Here is an 18,544-nt window from a genome sequence, read left to right as displayed (position 1 = left end):
ATACTCATTTGAAATCTAAAAAAATGCATATGTGTAGAAGTATTTCTGCATCCTGGATTCCTCAAAGTTTTATTGTACAGCCAAATAGTTGTGGCAGTTGTACTTGACAGATGATGCTACCTTATACATACACAGTCATAATTTTCTCAAAGTTTCAAAGGTTATAAATTTATTTTGGAAATCACTTATTGAGTTGATTTCTATTTCTTAAAACATCATTGACTTTTGTCATCTTGTATGTATTACTGCGCCTTTTTCACTTCTGTGAATTATCTGTTCATCTCTTTCATCTATTTTCCTGCATATTGCACTCTGGATTTTTGGTCATTGATTTAGTACACAGTGTATATAAATCCTTTGTTCTTACATGTATTGCATGATATGTTTGATAAACATGAATTCCACATTATGTGCAAGATTTTATATTATTAACTACAAGCATTTCATTGATTGTATTTTTTCTTTTAAATATGCAAATTGTTAGATGAATGGCATAAAATAATTATATTGTATACTCTCCTATAATTCTTCTAACTATATTCAATTATTTTAAAAGATTAATGAGAGTGATGGGAGAATATTAGTGCCATGAGACTTACGTGTTTGTTTGTAACCAATAAAGCCAGCTGGTTTGATTAATTTTAGTATAAAGTTTATCCACCATATGCAGCTTCAAGGAGGGCCTTCATCCTTTTTGTAGTTCAATTTATCTATTTTCCTTACAATTTGTATCCTTTTATTTTATTTTCATTGTTTATTATAATAATTATAAGGGGGCTTAGGTTTAAAGGATAGTGACAATTATGTCACTTTCCATTAGGTGAAAATTTTGAATTTTTCCATGTAAGTGTTAAGGAGGGAGGAATGGGACAAAAGAGTGCTGAAGAAAAGAGAAAATGAGACATATATTCTAAAGAAGAATTATTTCAAATTGTCTACCAGACCTATTTAGTTTCTCAAAATGTCTGCAGGATAATTTAGTGATGCTGAGTCTTGTTCTGAAAAATGAGACTCACATATGTTCTATACATTTGGAAAAATTGAAGATAAAAGAAATGTTATTAGATTTCCAGTTCTATATTATTACAATCTATAATTGGGACCTTACATATAATTCTCAAATACTACAAATGGTAAGGTGAAGAAGGTCAGTTTCTAGAGGTCTAAGAAAATAGTAAAATTACAATGTGAAATCAAAACTTTCCCAATAAGATCAATATTATAGCAATAAGCATTTAGTAAATATTACATTTCTCATTCTATGTATATTCTCCTCAGGATTGTCTATAGCAAGAAGAAGAAAAATGTTTGCTCTTTGGGAAAAGAAGAGATGTTGATGTGGATCTAACACAAACAGTCAAGAAGCACTACTGGTGTTCCAAACCCAAAAGGAATCATGCTTATATTTCACAAAATCTCAATTGATGAATATTTTCTCCAGAAAATGCTGAAACCATAATATGTTAGGTATTTGCAAAATCATATCATTACTATATGTGAACCTTTTAATGTTATGCCTATGAATAATTCATGAACCAACTAAATTATTTATTTTAGTGTAGGGTATAAATTATAGTCATAATTTTCAACAGGCACTCATATTTTAATTTTTCTCCAACTATCCTTTAATCATATCTTTGATTTTCTACGTCTTTACCAGTTATTAAATATCTTGAAAATCACACTTAGACTCTGTTATGTAAATTGTGAAATTAGTGTAGCACAGGAGGGAGGAATTTGTCATCACAACCTCTCCTTATTGGAATAAACTGGGGAAATTTCAAGTATATAATTCCCACCTATCAGTACTGCCAACTTCAGGCACCTATAAAACTACTCCCTTTTTTTCTTCTTTCCAGTCTTTGCCAACTTTTGGTAACAAAACAGACAGCATTTAGTGATGATGAAAATCACAGTGGCCACACAGGCCAGCAGGAACCCAATCACATCTAAAGAGTGGTACTGGAACCAGGACAGGTCGTGGGCTGCAACCCGAAGGTGCTTGGCTCCTCCGTGGCGCATGACAAACTCGATCCAGAAGACTGCTCGGTCCAGGGGCTTCACTGGCTGGTCATGGTGAATTCTTGATAACCTCATGGCATTCTCTTTGTAGCTACAGGGGAAACAGAAAGACCAAAATTTACAGTCCATTGATTTCCCCAATTCTGTGAAAGGTTTTTAGAATCTTTAGTAAAGGTGTGCCAAAATACATGGGAAAAAAAGCAGTACAAGTGTTTTACTGTGAGATATATCACCTTAGAAAGTTTGGTTTTTATGCTGGACTTTTCTTGTAGGCATTTAAAATCTATATGTTGTTAGTGAGATAGTTAAAATCTATTTGAAACAGTCATCTTGAAATTTTTGAAGAGGAATTATGTAATGGTGGGTCAAATACTTACTAAGTAGTCTATTTTCATTCTTTTACCCACTTCTCTCTAACTTTCACCTAGTACTCAGTGTTTTCTTTTCTTTCCAAAATTACATCAGATTAGGATAGTACACTGCTCAAAATTTTTGTCTTCCACATATGTTTAGAAAAACATGTTGATCTCTTCTTTGGCCCACTTGGCCACAAAGAGTCATAACCAGGAGTGCTTTTCATCCGTTTACATTCTCTTCATTGTTCTATGTTCATTTAGCACTCTTTCTATAGAATCTTAAAGTTCATTATGTTTTAATACAACATTTTTTTGAAGTGGTATGCGTTTGCTTTCATTACCAAATTTACCTCCACTGACCTTAACACAATGTTAAATATGAGCTATTTAATATAATGCACATATCATTAATAAATAATTGGTTATTATATAATTGGGTTTGTTATTCTTGTGAATAAAAGATGTCAATATGCCCACAATAAAATCATCTTTTGGGGCTATCTGGGATGGAACTTAGGGCCTTGTGCTTGCAGGCAAGCAGTGGCACCACTGAGCTGTCCCTTCAAACTACTTTGAATACACTTACCTAAAAGTATTAACCTTTGTGTATTAGTGTAGCATCAGTTCTTTCCCCAAATGAAGAACTGATCTCAAGACTAACACTATGTGTTTTATCCTTGTGTACATATGTGAATATATGCCTTTGCTCCTTTGTGTATATGTGTGGCAGTTACTAAACTCACTGTGTGTAATTTCCACAGAATCCCTCTTCATTGTATTTTTTTTTTCTCATTGAGTTTCTTGTTACATTTTAGGTATACAGTACAGTTACATTAATCATTGGGATCTTGTACCTTTACATGACAGGGCTTGGTTCTCATTTTCCCCCCATACACCTGCCCTCCCTTCACCTGCTCACCCTCCCCTATTTACAAAGACTTTGTTTCCAGTTTTTCATTTTCTCCTTTTTTTTCTTTTACCTTATTTCCTTTACCCTACCCTTCCCATTTCCCCTACAACTTGAGTCCTTTTCTTCCTATTTCACATTGTCTATTATACCATTTGTATCTTATTTACACTTTTAGTTTTTCACATCCAAGAAAATGATCTTCGAAATTTTGGATTATTAACAGTTGTTTACTATTTATATAATGCCATGTACATCATCTTATCTATATGTTAGTTTATTGATTCATGTATTTCTGTGTTTTATATACTTAAGAATAAAATTGCTGTGATAAAAATTCATAAGGTGTTATAATTTGTCTGTTCAATTTTTATTATTTATAAGTATATTGATTAATTATCAAAACTTGGGAGTTTTTAAAAGTATTTTTATAATTTTTTTCTACCTTAAATTCAGTATATCTAAACAATTTTTATAAATTGAATCTTCTCAAAGTTATTTGTAAATTTTATGGCACAGACATTTATTTCACTTACTTTCCATTTTTTCATCACATGTTTCATGTGTGATATATTCTTGTCTGTTTTCTTCATGTTCTTTTAAAATTGTCTATTGGTACAATTTATGGGTATATTATGAGTACATTCATCATTGGGAATTTGTACCTGTATGTGATGTATCTTGGTTCTTATTTTTCTCATCCCCCTTTTCTTCCTTTCAATCTCCCCGTCTCTCCCTCTTAACGAAATATTATTTTCTATTTTTGCCTTCTTTTCTCATTTTCTTGCTTCTTTCCTTTCCCCCACCCCTTTCCTAGTTCCCTTCCCCTTTGAACATTTTCTTCCTTTTTCATAATATCTATTATATGTTTTGTTCCTCATTTAAAGTTTCAATTTCTCTTACCAGAGAAACAATTTGATATTTACATACTGTGACCTACTTATTTCACTTATAGCATCAAGTTACATCCTTTTAGCTATAAATGTCTGTAATTTATCTTTTTGAGGCTAAGTAGTACTCCATTAAAATTTTGCATCTTTATCCATTCACCAATTGATGGGCAGAGGCTATTTCCAAGATTTAACTATTACAAACTGTGTCACTATAAACATAGGTGTATAAATATCACCATAGCATGATGGTTTTGTTTTGGGAAGATACCAAGAAGAGGAATAGCTAAGTCAAATGGAACATCTCAGTTTTTTTTGTATTTTTATGTTTATTGATAAAAGTACTTAAATGTTCCCTATTGTGAACATAGGTACATATTTATATTTTTCTTTATTTTTTATTTGGTATTATTTGTTTGCAGGCACATAAAATTAAAATTGAATTAAGACTGCATGACTCACTAATTAGTGTTTTGAATTATTCATTTTTATGTTTATTTATAATTTTGTCATGTTATGTTTGATGTTGATAAATATATAACAATTACATTATTATGACAACTCTGCTAACCCTTTTACTCATATTCAGTTGTAAAATTACATTAAACATGTTTTATAAACACAATATATACTGGGTTCTAATTTTAGTGAGGTTTAAACATCCAGGCTAACACTTTTTGACCTTTAATGATTTAGTCTGCTTATAATTCATGTTATTGAAATAAATTTAACTGTTTCATATTATTCCACATTTCCTCCTCTATTTTTCCTACCAGAGATATCTTCTTTTTTTACTCTTTCTTGACAACTTCTGAAGTACACTTGCCATTCAATTTTGTTATTATATCTTTCTGCTAATAAATCATTGAAATCTTCCTGTAATTTATCCTCTTTGCACAAAAATATGATCATTACACAGAATGTGGACAATATACAGCACTCTGAAAAAATAGATTGAAGAGAATTGAAAAAATAGATTGAAGAGGATATAAGAAAATGGAAAGATATCCCCTGATCCTGGGTAGGAAGAATCAACAGTGAAAATGGCCATACTACCAAAAAACTGCTATACAGATTCAATGCAATGCAGATTGAAATTCCAACACTATATTTCACAGAACTAGAAAAAAGAATCCAAAAATTCATTTGGAAGCAGAAGAGAACTAGAATAGAAAAAGCCATCCAAGACAACAGACACATGGCAGTGGGTATAACAATTTGCAATTTGCAATTATACTACAAAGCCATGGTGATAAAAACAGCATGGTACTGGCAAAGAAATAGACCTGAGGATCACTAGAATAGATTGGAAGATACAGAAACACCTGCAGATGCACTAAGATACCTCATCTGAAGGAAAGATAGCCTCTTTACTAAATGGTGTTACAAAAACTGTATTTCAACATGCCGAAGATTAAAACTAGACCCTTATGTTTCACCATGCACTAAACTAAAATCAAAGTGGATTAAAGATCTAAATATTTGTTTTAAAAGGTGCTAAATTTTCTGGAAGATATGTTCGGCAGAACCCCTGAAGACACTGGCATAGGAAAAGATTTTATGAATAAATCCTCAGTAGCATGGGAACTAGCAGAAAGAATCAACAACTGGGATCTCATCTTATTAAAAAGCTTCTGCACTGCAAAATAAACCATCAGAAGAGCTAAGAGACAACCTACAGTGTGGGGAAAAATTTTAACAGCTGCTCTTCAGACAAAGGACTCTTATCTAGAATACATAAGTAAATCAAAAAAATCAGCCCCCCCCCAATATAAAGACCCAATTCAAAAATGGGCAACTGAAATGAACAGACATTTCTCAAACAAAGAAGTGAAAGCAACAAATAAATATATGAAAAAATGTTCCACATCACCGGTCATTCAGGAGATGCAGATGAAAACAACACTGAGATTCCACCTCACCGCACAAAGAATGGCTGCTATCAAGAAATCAACAAATAACAATTGTTGGCAGGGCTGTGGTGAGAAAGGAACCCTTCTCTATTGTTGGGGGGAATGCACACTGGTGCAACCACTTTGGAAGTCAATATGGAGGTACCTCAAAGGACTAACATTAGAAGTTCCATTTGACCCAGGTATCCCTCTTCTGGGTATCTTTCTAAAAGAATTAAAAGATTCATACCACAGTGATATATGCTCACACATGTTTATAAAGGCACAGTTTGTAATAGTTAAAACTTGGAAACAGCCCAATTGCCCATCAATTGGAGACTGGATAAAGATTTGGTATTTCTATATAATGGAGTACTACTCAGCCATAAAGAAAGAGAAAATAGTCATTCATAGGAAAATAGATGCTTATTGAGGTCATAGTCTTAAGTGAAATAAATTAGTCACACATGCATAAATACCAAATAGTTTCTCTGGTGTGAAACACTAAAAGTGTAAATAAGATTTAAATGGTATAACTGAGGCTGTGAAATAGGACTAAAAGGGCTAAAAGTATAGGATAAGGGGGAAGGGTAGGGGAAATGAAATAAGGGAAAGAAAAGGAGAATATGAAAAACTGGAAACAAAGTCTTTGTAAATAGGCGAGGGTGGAGGAGGTGAAGGGAGGGCAGGGGTATGGGGGATAAATCAGAATCAAGACCTGTCATGTAAAGGTACAAGATTCCAATGATGAATGTAACTGTACTCTATACCTAAAATGTACCAATAAACAGAATGTTGACCATATTATAAATGCTAAGCACTGAAAATTGTATAGCATCATTTCTGTTGCAGTATTGGGAATTTTGATTATTGAAAGTACAATTGATTAGTATTAAACTTTTGTGTTTTAAACTTCATCAGGAAGAATGAGATGAATTCTTGCATTTAGAATGTAAGAAAATATCTGCATATTATATATCTGAATATGGGTTTAGATTCACATTACATAGAGATTTCTTAGAAGACAATAAGTAGACAGCCTATTAGGAAAAATGATGGGGATTGAATAGTCATCTCATCAAAGAATAAATATGAATATGTAGTAAGTATGTGGAAACAATTTATTACTCCTATTTGTAAGTGAAATAAAAATTGAAATCCAAAGACGATAGCACATTTTGCCTCCTTGAATGATAAACTTAGATCACAAATTTTAGTAATAATGTGGAAAATTGGAAGCCTCCTACACTGATCATTAGATTGCAAAATGCTGAAATTTGTTTGGAAAACAGATAGACTTTACTCATTAACATGAAGTTCTCATATGAGGCAGTAATTCTATTCCTTGAAACTATACAAAAGAAGTAAAACATGTATTCAAGTTAAAACATAGCTGTGTTTATCATAGTCAAAATAGTTTCATCAAGGTGGAGCCTCTCTGGGGCACCTGTATAGGGGTTAGTTAGCACATTCATCCATCATAAGTGAGTTAATTAATTGCCCATTTATCAGAGCCATTTTTCAGAGTAAAGGCAGCATCAGAGCAGAGCAGAGCCAGGGCTCTAAATCTCAAGAGCTGCTTGTCTTTATTACTTCAGGAAAACAGTTACTAAAAAGCTACAGTGTTCTAAAGTTTACAACAGTTATATAGTCTATTATCATGGGACATGGGAGCCATTGTAGGCCCATGTGGGGCATGCCTAGTTGAGTGTGTGGGGTCATTTTTAATTAACTGTGCACAATCCCCTGATAGTGGAGGCCTGTTCTTCAGTGACCACAAATGTCCCTATGTTTCTGGGCTTTGAGTCTAATCAGAAGTGGTACCCCACAATTTCACGATTTAATAAATGGATGCATAAAATGAGAGCTATTATGTTAAATTATATTATTCAGCAGTAGACAGAAATGGGGTGCTTATGAATGTTCAAACATGGGGAAAAAAAACAAAAAGCCTCATGGGAAGTGGAACAACATAGTTCCAGTGAGAATATTCATGTATTTTTCAACTTTCTTTTTACCTACAATTTAAAGGAAGAGATTAATTTGGAGTGACTTGTGTAAAATTTAAGAAAAAGATTACTAGTTTCAGAAAATTTGGTATTGCTTGAAAAAATTTATCATATTTCTTCAACTTTATTATTCTTTTCACTTATGGATTCTGTCATATTAATAGAAATATATTCATGACATTTAAGTACATAGTAAATATTTTTAAATATGTTAGAATTATTTATCAATCACTGGCCAAGAGGTAGATTTATCATATCAATTTGCAGCTGAAAATCAATGGCTGGTCAACTACAGGTAAGCCTGGCATGCAACACAGCCGGTGGTTTGAAAGAGGAAGCAGAGGCCACTACTGAGCAGGAGAATCTCCCAATCCGGGTGGGGAAATGTGGAGGCTCTGACCTGCAGCCCAACTTGGCTGCCATGACTAAGCAGAAGTGAGGCACGCAAGGGAGAGCATGGCTGCCATGATAGAAAAGGAATGAGGTGAGTGTCCTTGCCTGGCTGACTTTGGACTGGGCCTGAGCTCTGGATGGAGGAGGAGCCTCGGGCCCAGCCATGCTTCTACTAAGACTGAGCAATGAGGAGCACAGAGATCAACGTGAAGAGAGTGGAGCCAATGAAACAGAAACACAGAAGTGTGTCACAGCTTTAGAGCCCTCAAGGAGTAGGGCAGAACTGCAGTGATAAGTGTGTGCCAAGTTCTAGGGAGACGACAGGGTCGTGATCTGGTATTCCAGTGTAACACATCGCATGAAGAAGTACAAAATGAGGGCCTGCGCGACAACAGACCCAGGAAGGACCCAAGGACCCCAGGGGGGGTTTTTTTCGGCTGCCTGCCTGCCTGCCTGTCTGCGATCACCCGGCGGCGTGCGCACGAGCTCCCGGCCTGCGCGGGAGCTCCCGGCCTGCGCGGGAGCTCCCGGCCTGCGCGGGAGCTCCCGGCCTGCGCGGGAGCTCCCGGCCTGCGCGGGAGCTCCCGGCCTGCGCGGGAGCTCCCGGCCTGCGCGGGAGCTCCCGGCCTGCGCGGGAGCTCCCGGCCTGCGCGGGAGCTCCCGGCCTGCGCGGGAGCTCCCGGCCTGCGCGGGAGCTCCCGGCCTGCGCGGGAGCTCCCGGCCTGCGCGGGAGCTCCCGGCCTGCGCGGGAGCTCCCGGCCTGCGCGGGAGCTCCCGGCCTGCGCGGGAGCTCCCGGCCTGCGCGGGAGCTCCCGGCCTGCGCGGGAGCTCCCGGCCTGCGCGGGAGCTCCCGGCCTGCGCGGGAGCTCCCGGCCTGCGCGGGAGCTCCCGGCCTGCGCGGGAGCTCCCGGCCTGCGCGGGAGCTCCCGGCCTGCGCGGGAGCTCCCGGCCTGCGCGGGAGCTCCCGGCCTGCGCGGGAGCTCCCGGCCTGCGCGGGAGCTCCCGGCCTGCGCGGGAGCTCCCGGCCTGCGCGGGAGCTCCCGGCCTGCGCGGGAGCTCCCGGCCTGCGCGGGAGCTCCCGGCCTGCGCGGGAGCTCCCGGCCTGCGCGGGAGCTCCCGGCCTGCGCGGGAGCTCCCGGCCTGCGCGGGAGCTCCCGGCCTGCGCGGGAGCTCCCGGCCTGCGCGGGAGCTCCCGGCCTGCGCGGGAGCTCCCGGCCTGCGCGGGAGCTCCCGGCCTGCGCGGGAGCTCCCGGCCTGCGCGGGAGCTCCCGGCCTGCGCGGGAGCTCCCGGCCTGCGCGGGAGCTCCCGGCCTGCGCGGGAGCTCCCGGCCTGCGCGGGAGCTCCCGGCCTGCGCGGGAGCTCCCGGCCTGCGCGGGAGCTCCCGGCCTGCGCGGGAGCTCCCGGCCTGCGCGGGAGCTCCCGGCCTGCGCGGGAGCTCCCGGCCTGCGCGGGAGCTCCCGGCCTGCGCGGGAGCTCCCGGCCTGCGCGGGAGCTCCCGGCCTGCGCGGGAGCTCCCGGCCTGCGCGGGAGCTCCCGGCCTGCGCGGGAGCTCCCGGCCTGCGCGGGAGCTCCCGGCCTGCGCGGGAGCTCCCGGCCTGCGCGGGAGCTCCCGGCCTGCGCGGGAGCTCCCGGCCTGCGCGGGAGCTCCCGGCCTGCGCGGGAGCTCCCGGCCTGCGCGGGAGCTCCCGGCCTGCGCGGGAGCTCCCGGCCTGCGCGGGAGCTCCCGGCCTGCGCGGGAGCTCCCGGCCTGCGCGGGAGCTCCCGGCCTGCGCGGGAGCTCCCGGCCTGCGCGGGAGCTCCCGGCCTGCGCGGGAGCTCCCGGCCTGCGCGGGAGCTCCCGGCCTGCGCGGGAGCTCCCGGCCTGCGCGGGAGCTCCCGGCCTGCGCGGGAGCTCCCGGCCTGCGCGGGAGCTCCCGGCCTGCGCGGGAGCTCCCGGCCTGCGCGGGAGCTCCCGGCCTGCGCGGGAGCTCCCGGCCTGCGCGGGAGCTCCCGGCCTGCGCGGGAGCTCCCGGCCTGCGCGGGAGCTCCCGGCCTGCGCGGGAGCTCCCGGCCTGCGCGGGAGCTCCCGGCCTGCGCGGGAGCTCCCGGCCTGCGCGGGAGCTCCCGGCCTGCGCGGGAGCTCCCGGCCTGCGCGGGAGCTCCCGGCCTGCGCGGGAGCTCCCGGCCTGCGCGGGAGCTCCCGGCCTGCGCGGGAGCTCCCGGCCTGCGCGGGAGCTCCCGGCCTGCGCGGGAGCTCCCGGCCTGCGCGGGAGCTCCCGGCCTGCGCGGGAGCTCCCGGCCTGCGCGGGAGCTCCCGGCCTGCGCGGGAGCTCCCGGCCTGCGCGGGAGCTCCCGGCCTGCGCGGGAGCTCCCGGCCTGCGCGGGAGCTCCCGGCCTGCGCGGGAGCTCCCGGCCTGCGCGGGAGCTCCCGGCCTGCGCGGGAGCTCCCGGCCTGCGCGGGAGCTCCCGGCCTGCGCGGGAGCTCCCGGCCTGCGCGGGAGCTCCCGGCCTGCGCGGGAGCTCCCGGCCTGCGCGGGAGCTCCCGGCCTGCGCGGGAGCTCCCGGCCTGCGCGGGAGCTCCCGGCCTGCGCGGGAGCTCCCGGCCTGCGCGGGAGCTCCCGGCCTGCGCGGGAGCTCCCGGCCTGCGCGGGAGCTCCCGGCCTGCGCGGGAGCTCCCGGCCTGCGCGGGAGCTCCCGGCCTGCGCGGGAGCTCCCGGCCTGCGCGGGAGCTCCCGGCCTGCGCGGGAGCTCCCGGCCTGCGCGGGAGCTCCCGGCCTGCGCGGGAGCTCCCGGCCTGCGCGGGAGCTCCCGGCCTGCGCGGGAGCTCCCGGCCTGCGCGGGAGCTCCCGGCCTGCGCGGGAGCTCCCGGCCTGCGCGGGAGCTCCCGGCCTGCGCGGGAGCTCCCGGCCTGCGCGGGAGCTCCCGGCCTGCGCGGGAGCTCCCGGCCTGCGCGGGAGCTCCCGGCCTGCGCGGGAGCTCCCGGCCTGCGCGGGAGCTCCCGGCCTGCGCGGGAGCTCCCGGCCTGCGCGGGAGCTCCCGGCCTGCGCGGGAGCTCCCGGCCTGCGCGGGAGCTCCCGGCCTGCGCGGGAGCTCCCGGCCTGCGCGGGAGCTCCCGGCCTGCGCGGGAGCTCCCGGCCTGCGCGGGAGCTCCCGGCCTGCGCGGGAGCTCCCGGCCTGCGCGGGAGCTCCCGGCCTGCGCGGGAGCTCCCGGCCTGCGCGGGAGCTCCCGGCCTGCGCGGGAGCTCCCGGCCTGCGCGGGAGCTCCCGGCCTGCGCGGGAGCTCCCGGCCTGCGCGGGAGCTCCCGGCCTGCGCGGGAGCTCCCGGCCTGCGCGGGAGCTCCCGGCCTGCGCGGGAGCTCCCGGCCTGCGCGGGAGCTCCCGGCCTGCGCGGGAGCTCCCGGCCTGCGCGGGAGCTCCCGGCCTGCGCGGGAGCTCCCGGCCTGCGCGGGAGCTCCCGGCCTGCGCGGGAGCTCCCGGCCTGCGCGGGAGCTCCCGGCCTGCGCGGGAGCTCCCGGCCTGCGCGGGAGCTCCCGGCCTGCGCGGGAGCTCCCGGCCTGCGCGGGAGCTCCCGGCCTGCGCGGGAGCTCCCGGCCTGCGCGGGAGCTCCCGGCCTGCGCGGGAGCTCCCGGCCTGCGCGGGAGCTCCCGGCCTGCGCGGGAGCTCCCGGCCTGCGCGGGAGCTCCCGGCCTGCGCGGGAGCTCCCGGCCTGCGCGGGAGCTCCCGGCCTGCGCGGGAGCTCCCGGCCTGCGCGGGAGCTCCCGGCCTGCGCGGGAGCTCCCGGCCTGCGCGGGAGCTCCCGGCCTGCGCGGGAGCTCCCGGCCTGCGCGGGAGCTCCCGGCCTGCGCGGGAGCTCCCGGCCTGCGCGGGAGCTCCCGGCCTGCGCGGGAGCTCCCGGCCTGCGCGGGAGCTCCCGGCCTGCGCGGGAGCTCCCGGCCTGCGCGGGAGCTCCCGGCCTGCGCGGGAGCTCCCGGCCTGCGCGGGAGCTCCCGGCCTGCGCGGGAGCTCCCGGCCTGCGCGGGAGCTCCCGGCCTGCGCGGGAGCTCCCGGCCTGCGCGGGAGCTCCCGGCCTGCGCGGGAGCTCCCGGCCTGCGCGGGAGCTCCCGGCCTGCGCGGGAGCTCCCGGCCTGCGCGGGAGCTCCCGGCCTGCGCGGGAGCTCCCGGCCTGCGCGGGAGCTCCCGGCCTGCGCGGGAGCTCCCGGCCTGCGCGGGAGCTCCCGGCCTGCGCGGGAGCTCCCGGCCTGCGCGGGAGCTCCCGGCCTGCGCGGGAGCTCCCGGCCTGCGCGGGAGCTCCCGGCCTGCGCGGGAGCTCCCGGCCTGCGCGGGAGCTCCCGGCCTGCGCGGGAGCTCCCGGCCTGCGCGGGAGCTCCCGGCCTGCGCGGGAGCTCCCGGCCTGCGCGGGAGCTCCCGGCCTGCGCGGGAGCTCCCGGCCTGCGCGGGAGCTCCCGGCCTGCGCGGGAGCTCCCGGCCTGCGCGGGAGCTCCCGGCCTGCGCGGGAGCTCCCGGCCTGCGCGGGAGCTCCCGGCCTGCGCGGGAGCTCCCGGCCTGCGCGGGAGCTCCCGGCCTGCGCGGGAGCTCCCGGCCTGCGCGGGAGCTCCCGGCCTGCGCGGGAGCTCCCGGCCTGCGCGGGAGCTCCCGGCCTGCGCGGGAGCTCCCGGCCTGCGCGGGAGCTCCCGGCCTGCGCGGGAGCTCCCGGCCTGCGCGGGAGCTCCCGGCCTGCGCGGGAGCTCCCGGCCTGCGCGGGAGCTCCCGGCCTGCGCGGGAGCTCCCGGCCTGCGCGGGAGCTCCCGGCCTGCGCGGGAGCTCCCGGCCTGCGCGGGAGCTCCCGGCCTGCGCGGGAGCTCCCGGCCTGCGCGGGAGCTCCCGGCCTGCGCGGGAGCTCCCGGCCTGCGCGGGAGCTCCCGGCCTGCGCGGGAGCTCCCGGCCTGCGCGGGAGCTCCCGGCCTGCGCGGGAGCTCCCGGCCTGCGCGGGAGCTCCCGGCCTGCGCGGGAGCTCCCGGCCTGCGCGGGAGCTCCCGGCCTGCGCGGGAGCTCCCGGCCTGCGCGGGAGCTCCCGGCCTGCGCGGGAGCTCCCGGCCTGCGCGGGAGCTCCCGGCCTGCGCGGGAGCTCCCGGCCTGCGCGGGAGCTCCCGGCCTGCGCGGGAGCTCCCGGCCTGCGCGGGAGCTCCCGGCCTGCGCGGGAGCTCCCGGCCTGCGCGGGAGCTCCCGGCCTGCGCGGGAGCTCCCGGCCTGCGCGGGAGCTCCCGGCCTGCGCGGGAGCTCCCGGCCTGCGCGGGAGCTCCCGGCCTGCGCGGGAGCTCCCGGCCTGCGCAACAACAGAATGAATGTAACTGTACTGTATCCCTAAATGTACCAATAAACTCAATAAAAAAAAAAAAAAAGAAGTACAAAATGATTGTGCAGAGAAGATTGTTAAATGTGTACCGAAGGACACAATGGAGCAGTATTTGCATATGGACAAACATCCTCTGGTAACACAAACGATGGAGGGTCAACTTCATGATCGAGAAGGCGTGAGAATTATCCAAGAAGTGTGCATAATTTTTGAAATTTAGTACTCTGTGGATGAAAATTTGCAATTTAATATTAAGTTTTCATAGTTTGAAATCTATTTGGATAAGGGATGTATCAGATGTTTCAAAGACCAATCTTTTAGCTCAAGAAGGCAAAAATTGAGTTCCCTATGTAAAGGTGACAGAACATTGTGTATTCCAGATAAAGTTATGGGTACCATAGATGGAGGAAAAACAAAACAGACATGTAGCAGTTACAAATATAAATGAACATAGCTCTAGAAGTCACCGTAAATTGTTTATTAATGTAAAATAAGAAAACACACAAGCACAACTAAAGCTGAGTGGAACGCTTTATCTGCTCGATTTAGCTGGTAGTGAAAATGTTAGTAAAACTGGAGCTAAGCTGCTGAGCTGCGTGATGCTAAAAACATTCTTCAAGTCAGTTTCTGCTCTTGCTAATGTCATTTCTTTCCATATGGAGATAATAAAAGGACAAAACTTCTGCAGGACTCATTAAGTGGTAACTCTGAACCATTATTTTAATTTGCTGCTTCCCACTATCATGTAATGAATCTGACACAAAATTTACACTCCTACTGGGTCAAAGACCCAAAACAATAATTACACAAGTTTCTTGAGTGTAGAGTTAACTGCAGAACAGTGAAAAAAGAAATATGAATAGATTCATTCATAGGAAAATGGATACATATTGAAGATATACTCCTAAGTGAAATAAATAAGTCACACATGTGTAAATACCAAATAGTTTCCCTGGTGTGAATAATCTGCAATAATACATAAGATCCTAATAAGATTACTGACATTTAGAAATGGGAAGAAAGGAGCTAAAGGTGTAGGGAAGGTGGGATGAGTAGGGGAAGGGTAATAAGGGAAAAGAAAAAAAGTGAGATAATGAAAAGATGAAAATAAAGTGTTTGTAGACGGGCAGGGGAGGAGGGGTTGAAGGGAGGGCAGTGGTAAAGGGAAAAAATGAGAATCAAGACTTGTCATGCAGAGGTACAAGATCCCAATAATGAATGTAACTGTACTGTATCCCTAAAATGTACCAATAAACTCAATTAAAGCTGAAAAAAAGAAATATGAAAAAGAAAGGAAAAAAATAAGACCATGTGGAACACTATTCAATGACTTGAAAATGAACTCAGTGGGTGGAATAATGGAGAGACAGTGTCCATTGATGTACAATTTGACAAAGAGAAAGCCAATTTTGGTTGCTTTCAAAGTGGCTAAAGAAGTTACTATTTCCATTGATAAACCAGCAGCCATGATTGGAGCCACTGGAAGTTTCATCGATGATGAAAGAAGAAAGTATGAAGAAGAAATTACTAAACTGTACAGACGACTTATTGATGAGGATGAAGACATTAACCAGCATAGACAATTATTAGAGAAATTGAAGACGAAATGTTGGATCAAGTAGAGCTTCTGGTATTTACCAGAAGAGATCAAAACAGTATACAAATTAAGCTGAGTTGCCTTCAAGTGGAAAATGATGCTTTTCAAGGAGAAATAATGAAATTTTACATGCCTTAAGGAATTGCTACCAGTTATGATCAGAATTCTCAGGAAGTTGAGGATAAAACTAAACACCATGAATTACTCAGTGATGAATCAAATCAGAAATTGGCAATTTTTGTTTTTTTGGTACCAGGGATCAAATTTGGGACTTTCCACTTGCAAGGCAGGAGGCACAACCACTGAACTAAATCCCAAGCCCAGAAATTGGCAACTTTTGTGAGTGTAGATGCTAAGCTTAAGAAATTGAAGGAAATGACTAACCACCAGAAAAAAAGTTCAGCTCAGATGATGGCATCTTTACTGAAAGACATTGCAAAAATAGAAATTGCTGTGGGAAACGATGTAAAGCAGCCTGAGGAAAGTGGAACAATGGATGAAGAATTCACTCTTTACAAGGCTGTACATTAGCAAGATGAAGTCGGAAGTCAAAACAATGGTAAAGTGCTACAAATAGAAAGCACACAAACTAAGAGGAAAAGATGAAAGAAAATGAAAAGGAGTTAGTAGTGTGCCTGCTTCATAGTTCTTCTCAGCAGGGAGCCAACATCAAATCATTGACTGTCTTCAAAATGTGGAGCAAAATAAAAGATAGCTGGAGGAATCTGTCAATTCTCTCAGTGAAGAGGTTGTCCAACGTTTTGAGCACAAGAATAGGCTTATGAAATGGAAATAGAAAACTTAAATAAGGTTCATTCTGCAAATGAAGTTAAGCACACTGTTGAACAGCAGATGCAAGTTTACAGGGAAACTCATCAAAAACAAATCAGTAGTTTGAGAGATGAAGTTTAGGCAAGAGAAAAACTTATAATTGCTCTTCAAGACCTAAGCCAGAAATGATGTTAGAGCAAGAACATTAAGAGTAGAACATGAGAAGTTGAAAGCTGCAGATCAGGAAAAGAATGAAAAAACTACATGAATTTAAAATTATGCAAGACAGACAAGAAAAGGCATGACAACAATTTAAGGGTTTGGAAGAGACACTGGCAAAGGAACTTCAAAGTTAGCACAATCTGTGCAAACTCTGTCCAGGATGTGGTTATCAGAATTAAAAAATGTGCCGAGATTAATTCTGATGATACTGGAGGCAATGCTGCTCAAAAGCAGAAAATTTCCTTTCTTGAAAGAAAAACATCTCAAACAATTCATGAAGGCGCACTGTTGGTATGTGACAATGCAGATCTTCACTGTGAACTTTCTACATTGGAGAAGCTACTGGCAGCTGCAGCCCAAAGAGTGAAAACTTCAGAGGCAGTATTGAAAGAAGCCAGAGAAAATGCGCCTTGTCATCACAAATGCAAGCAGCTAGAAGTAGAGCACATAAAAGAAGCAGTCAGGCCAAAGAGCATGACCAGAAGAGGGCATTCTGCACAAACTGTTAAGCCTATTCATCTTGTGAGGTGTCCAGCAGTGTCTCCAACTCATCCAAGTGCAATTCGTGGAGGGGGAGCATTTGTGCAGAACAGCCAGACAGTAGCACCGCAAGGCGGTGGAGGCAAACAAGTGTAAACATGTATGCATGTTCACAAGTACTGAAAAATAACTGAAGCATGAAGAAGACACAGTATCAAACCCTCATTCAGTGACTAATCTCTACACCCTTGGTATTGTAGAATAATAACTTTTTTAAAATTGCATAAATGACACCTGCCTGTACAGCTGTGTCCTACTCACTCTTCTTGTGAACTCTGCTGCTTCCCAACACAACTAGAGTTCAATTTTGGCATCTTAGGAGGGAAAGTGACAGTTTACACTGTGGCCTCATTTATTACACAGTTCATCATTTGTTTCTTAAATTTAGTCTTCACTGTGCCAAGCTGACTGTACCTTATAGGACTGTACTTTTTGTATTTGCCTTTTCTTTATATGTTTGCTTTTTAATTTTAGTTTGAATAACCTGTCTGCTACTGCTTCTTGTGTGTGTATATATATGTATATATATATATATATGTATATATATATGTATATATATATATATATTTTGCTACTAACATTCTTCCTGTTTTGTTTTTTTTAAAGGTAAAATTCAACATCTTAAATTTTACCACTCATAACACTAAAATACTGACAAAATATATCAGGTCAGGACTGTATTTTAAAATCCCTTTGAAATCATGGTTAAAGTTATTTGTGTCAGTTCTAACATTTGCTTTTGAAAACTGTTGTCTTGCAGCTGCCTAACCAGAGATTTGAGACTGAGCAAGTGACCCTTATCTCCTGCAGTGCCTGGTGCCCAGTTACTCTGAATGAGAAGATTTCACATATCAAAAGCAAGTTTCAGTTAAAAAGGACTTGGAAGAGGAATTGTGTCTCTCTTTCTACTGACTGTGTACTTAACAAGGTTGATGGACAGAAAATGCCCTGCTTCATTCTGATGAGCCTGCTAGTTAATAGAAGAATTGGGCACAGAGTAATTTGTCATTTTTAATATAGTAAAATTAAGATATTGTGGAATTAAACAATTTCATATTGTTAGATACTATATTGGCTGATATACATTTATAGGCTATGAAAATTGAGAAAATTTTGAAGAAACAGAACAGATACACATAGAGTTAAAAATACAAAGGTAAATTTTGGTCTGAAATCTTTGAGATGTTTTTAACTTCCTACAGTAAGTCATACACTATATTTTTCTTCTTTTGTTTACAAATTATTTTTTTAACAGTTAAAAAGTTTTGCTGTTGTAGCCTGTAGCTCTTAAAATGATTGTGAACCTTTTAGGATATAAAAAAGCAAAAAGAAAGAAAAAGAAAGCTACAGAAGTTGAGGTTGAAACCTGGTGCAGCAAGATTGAAGTAATACTGTTGCAGAGAAAGTGCTTCTTCCTTCTTCTTTGTGCTGATAGTTTCCTAAATGAAGACATTTGGCTACATCCATGTAGACATTTTTTTCAAATGAAAAATTATTTCTTTGTCAATATTCATAAAGGAAATGATGTTTGTCTTCTCTGATTTTGTAGTTGTAAGATATATCATGGGTATTGGTGCGGTGTAACAAACAATGAATTATAACAACCATGTGGTTCAGAATACATGATGTTAAG

General features: G+C 47.3%; 1 protein-coding gene and 1 pseudogene across 1 annotated transcript in view; one reads left to right on the top strand and one right to left on the bottom strand.

Annotated features, from left to right (window-relative positions):
- Positions 1–667: 667 nt before the first annotated feature.
- LOC104874309 (UDP-glucuronosyltransferase 2B31) overlaps positions 668–18,544 on the bottom strand; it is a 71,201-nt gene continuing 53,324 nt past the window's right edge. The window contains exon 7 of the mRNA XM_010641320.3: positions 668–2,113. Coding sequence (XP_010639622.1) covers positions 1,834–2,113 — 280 coding nt within the window. The 3' untranslated portion in view covers positions 668–1,833. The remainder of the gene's footprint in view (positions 2,114–18,544) is intronic.
- LOC104874310 lies at positions 13,825–17,007 on the top strand (annotated as a pseudogene).

Source organism: Fukomys damarensis, unplaced genomic scaffold (assembly GCF_012274545.1).
Source record: "Fukomys damarensis isolate Sample0158 unplaced genomic scaffold, DMR_v1.0_HiC HiC_scaffold_35, whole genome shotgun sequence".
Lineage (NCBI taxonomy): Eukaryota > Metazoa > Chordata > Mammalia > Rodentia > Bathyergidae > Fukomys > Fukomys damarensis.
Note: the sequence above shows the minus strand (reverse complement) of the source record. Positions and strands in the feature narration are given on the sequence as shown.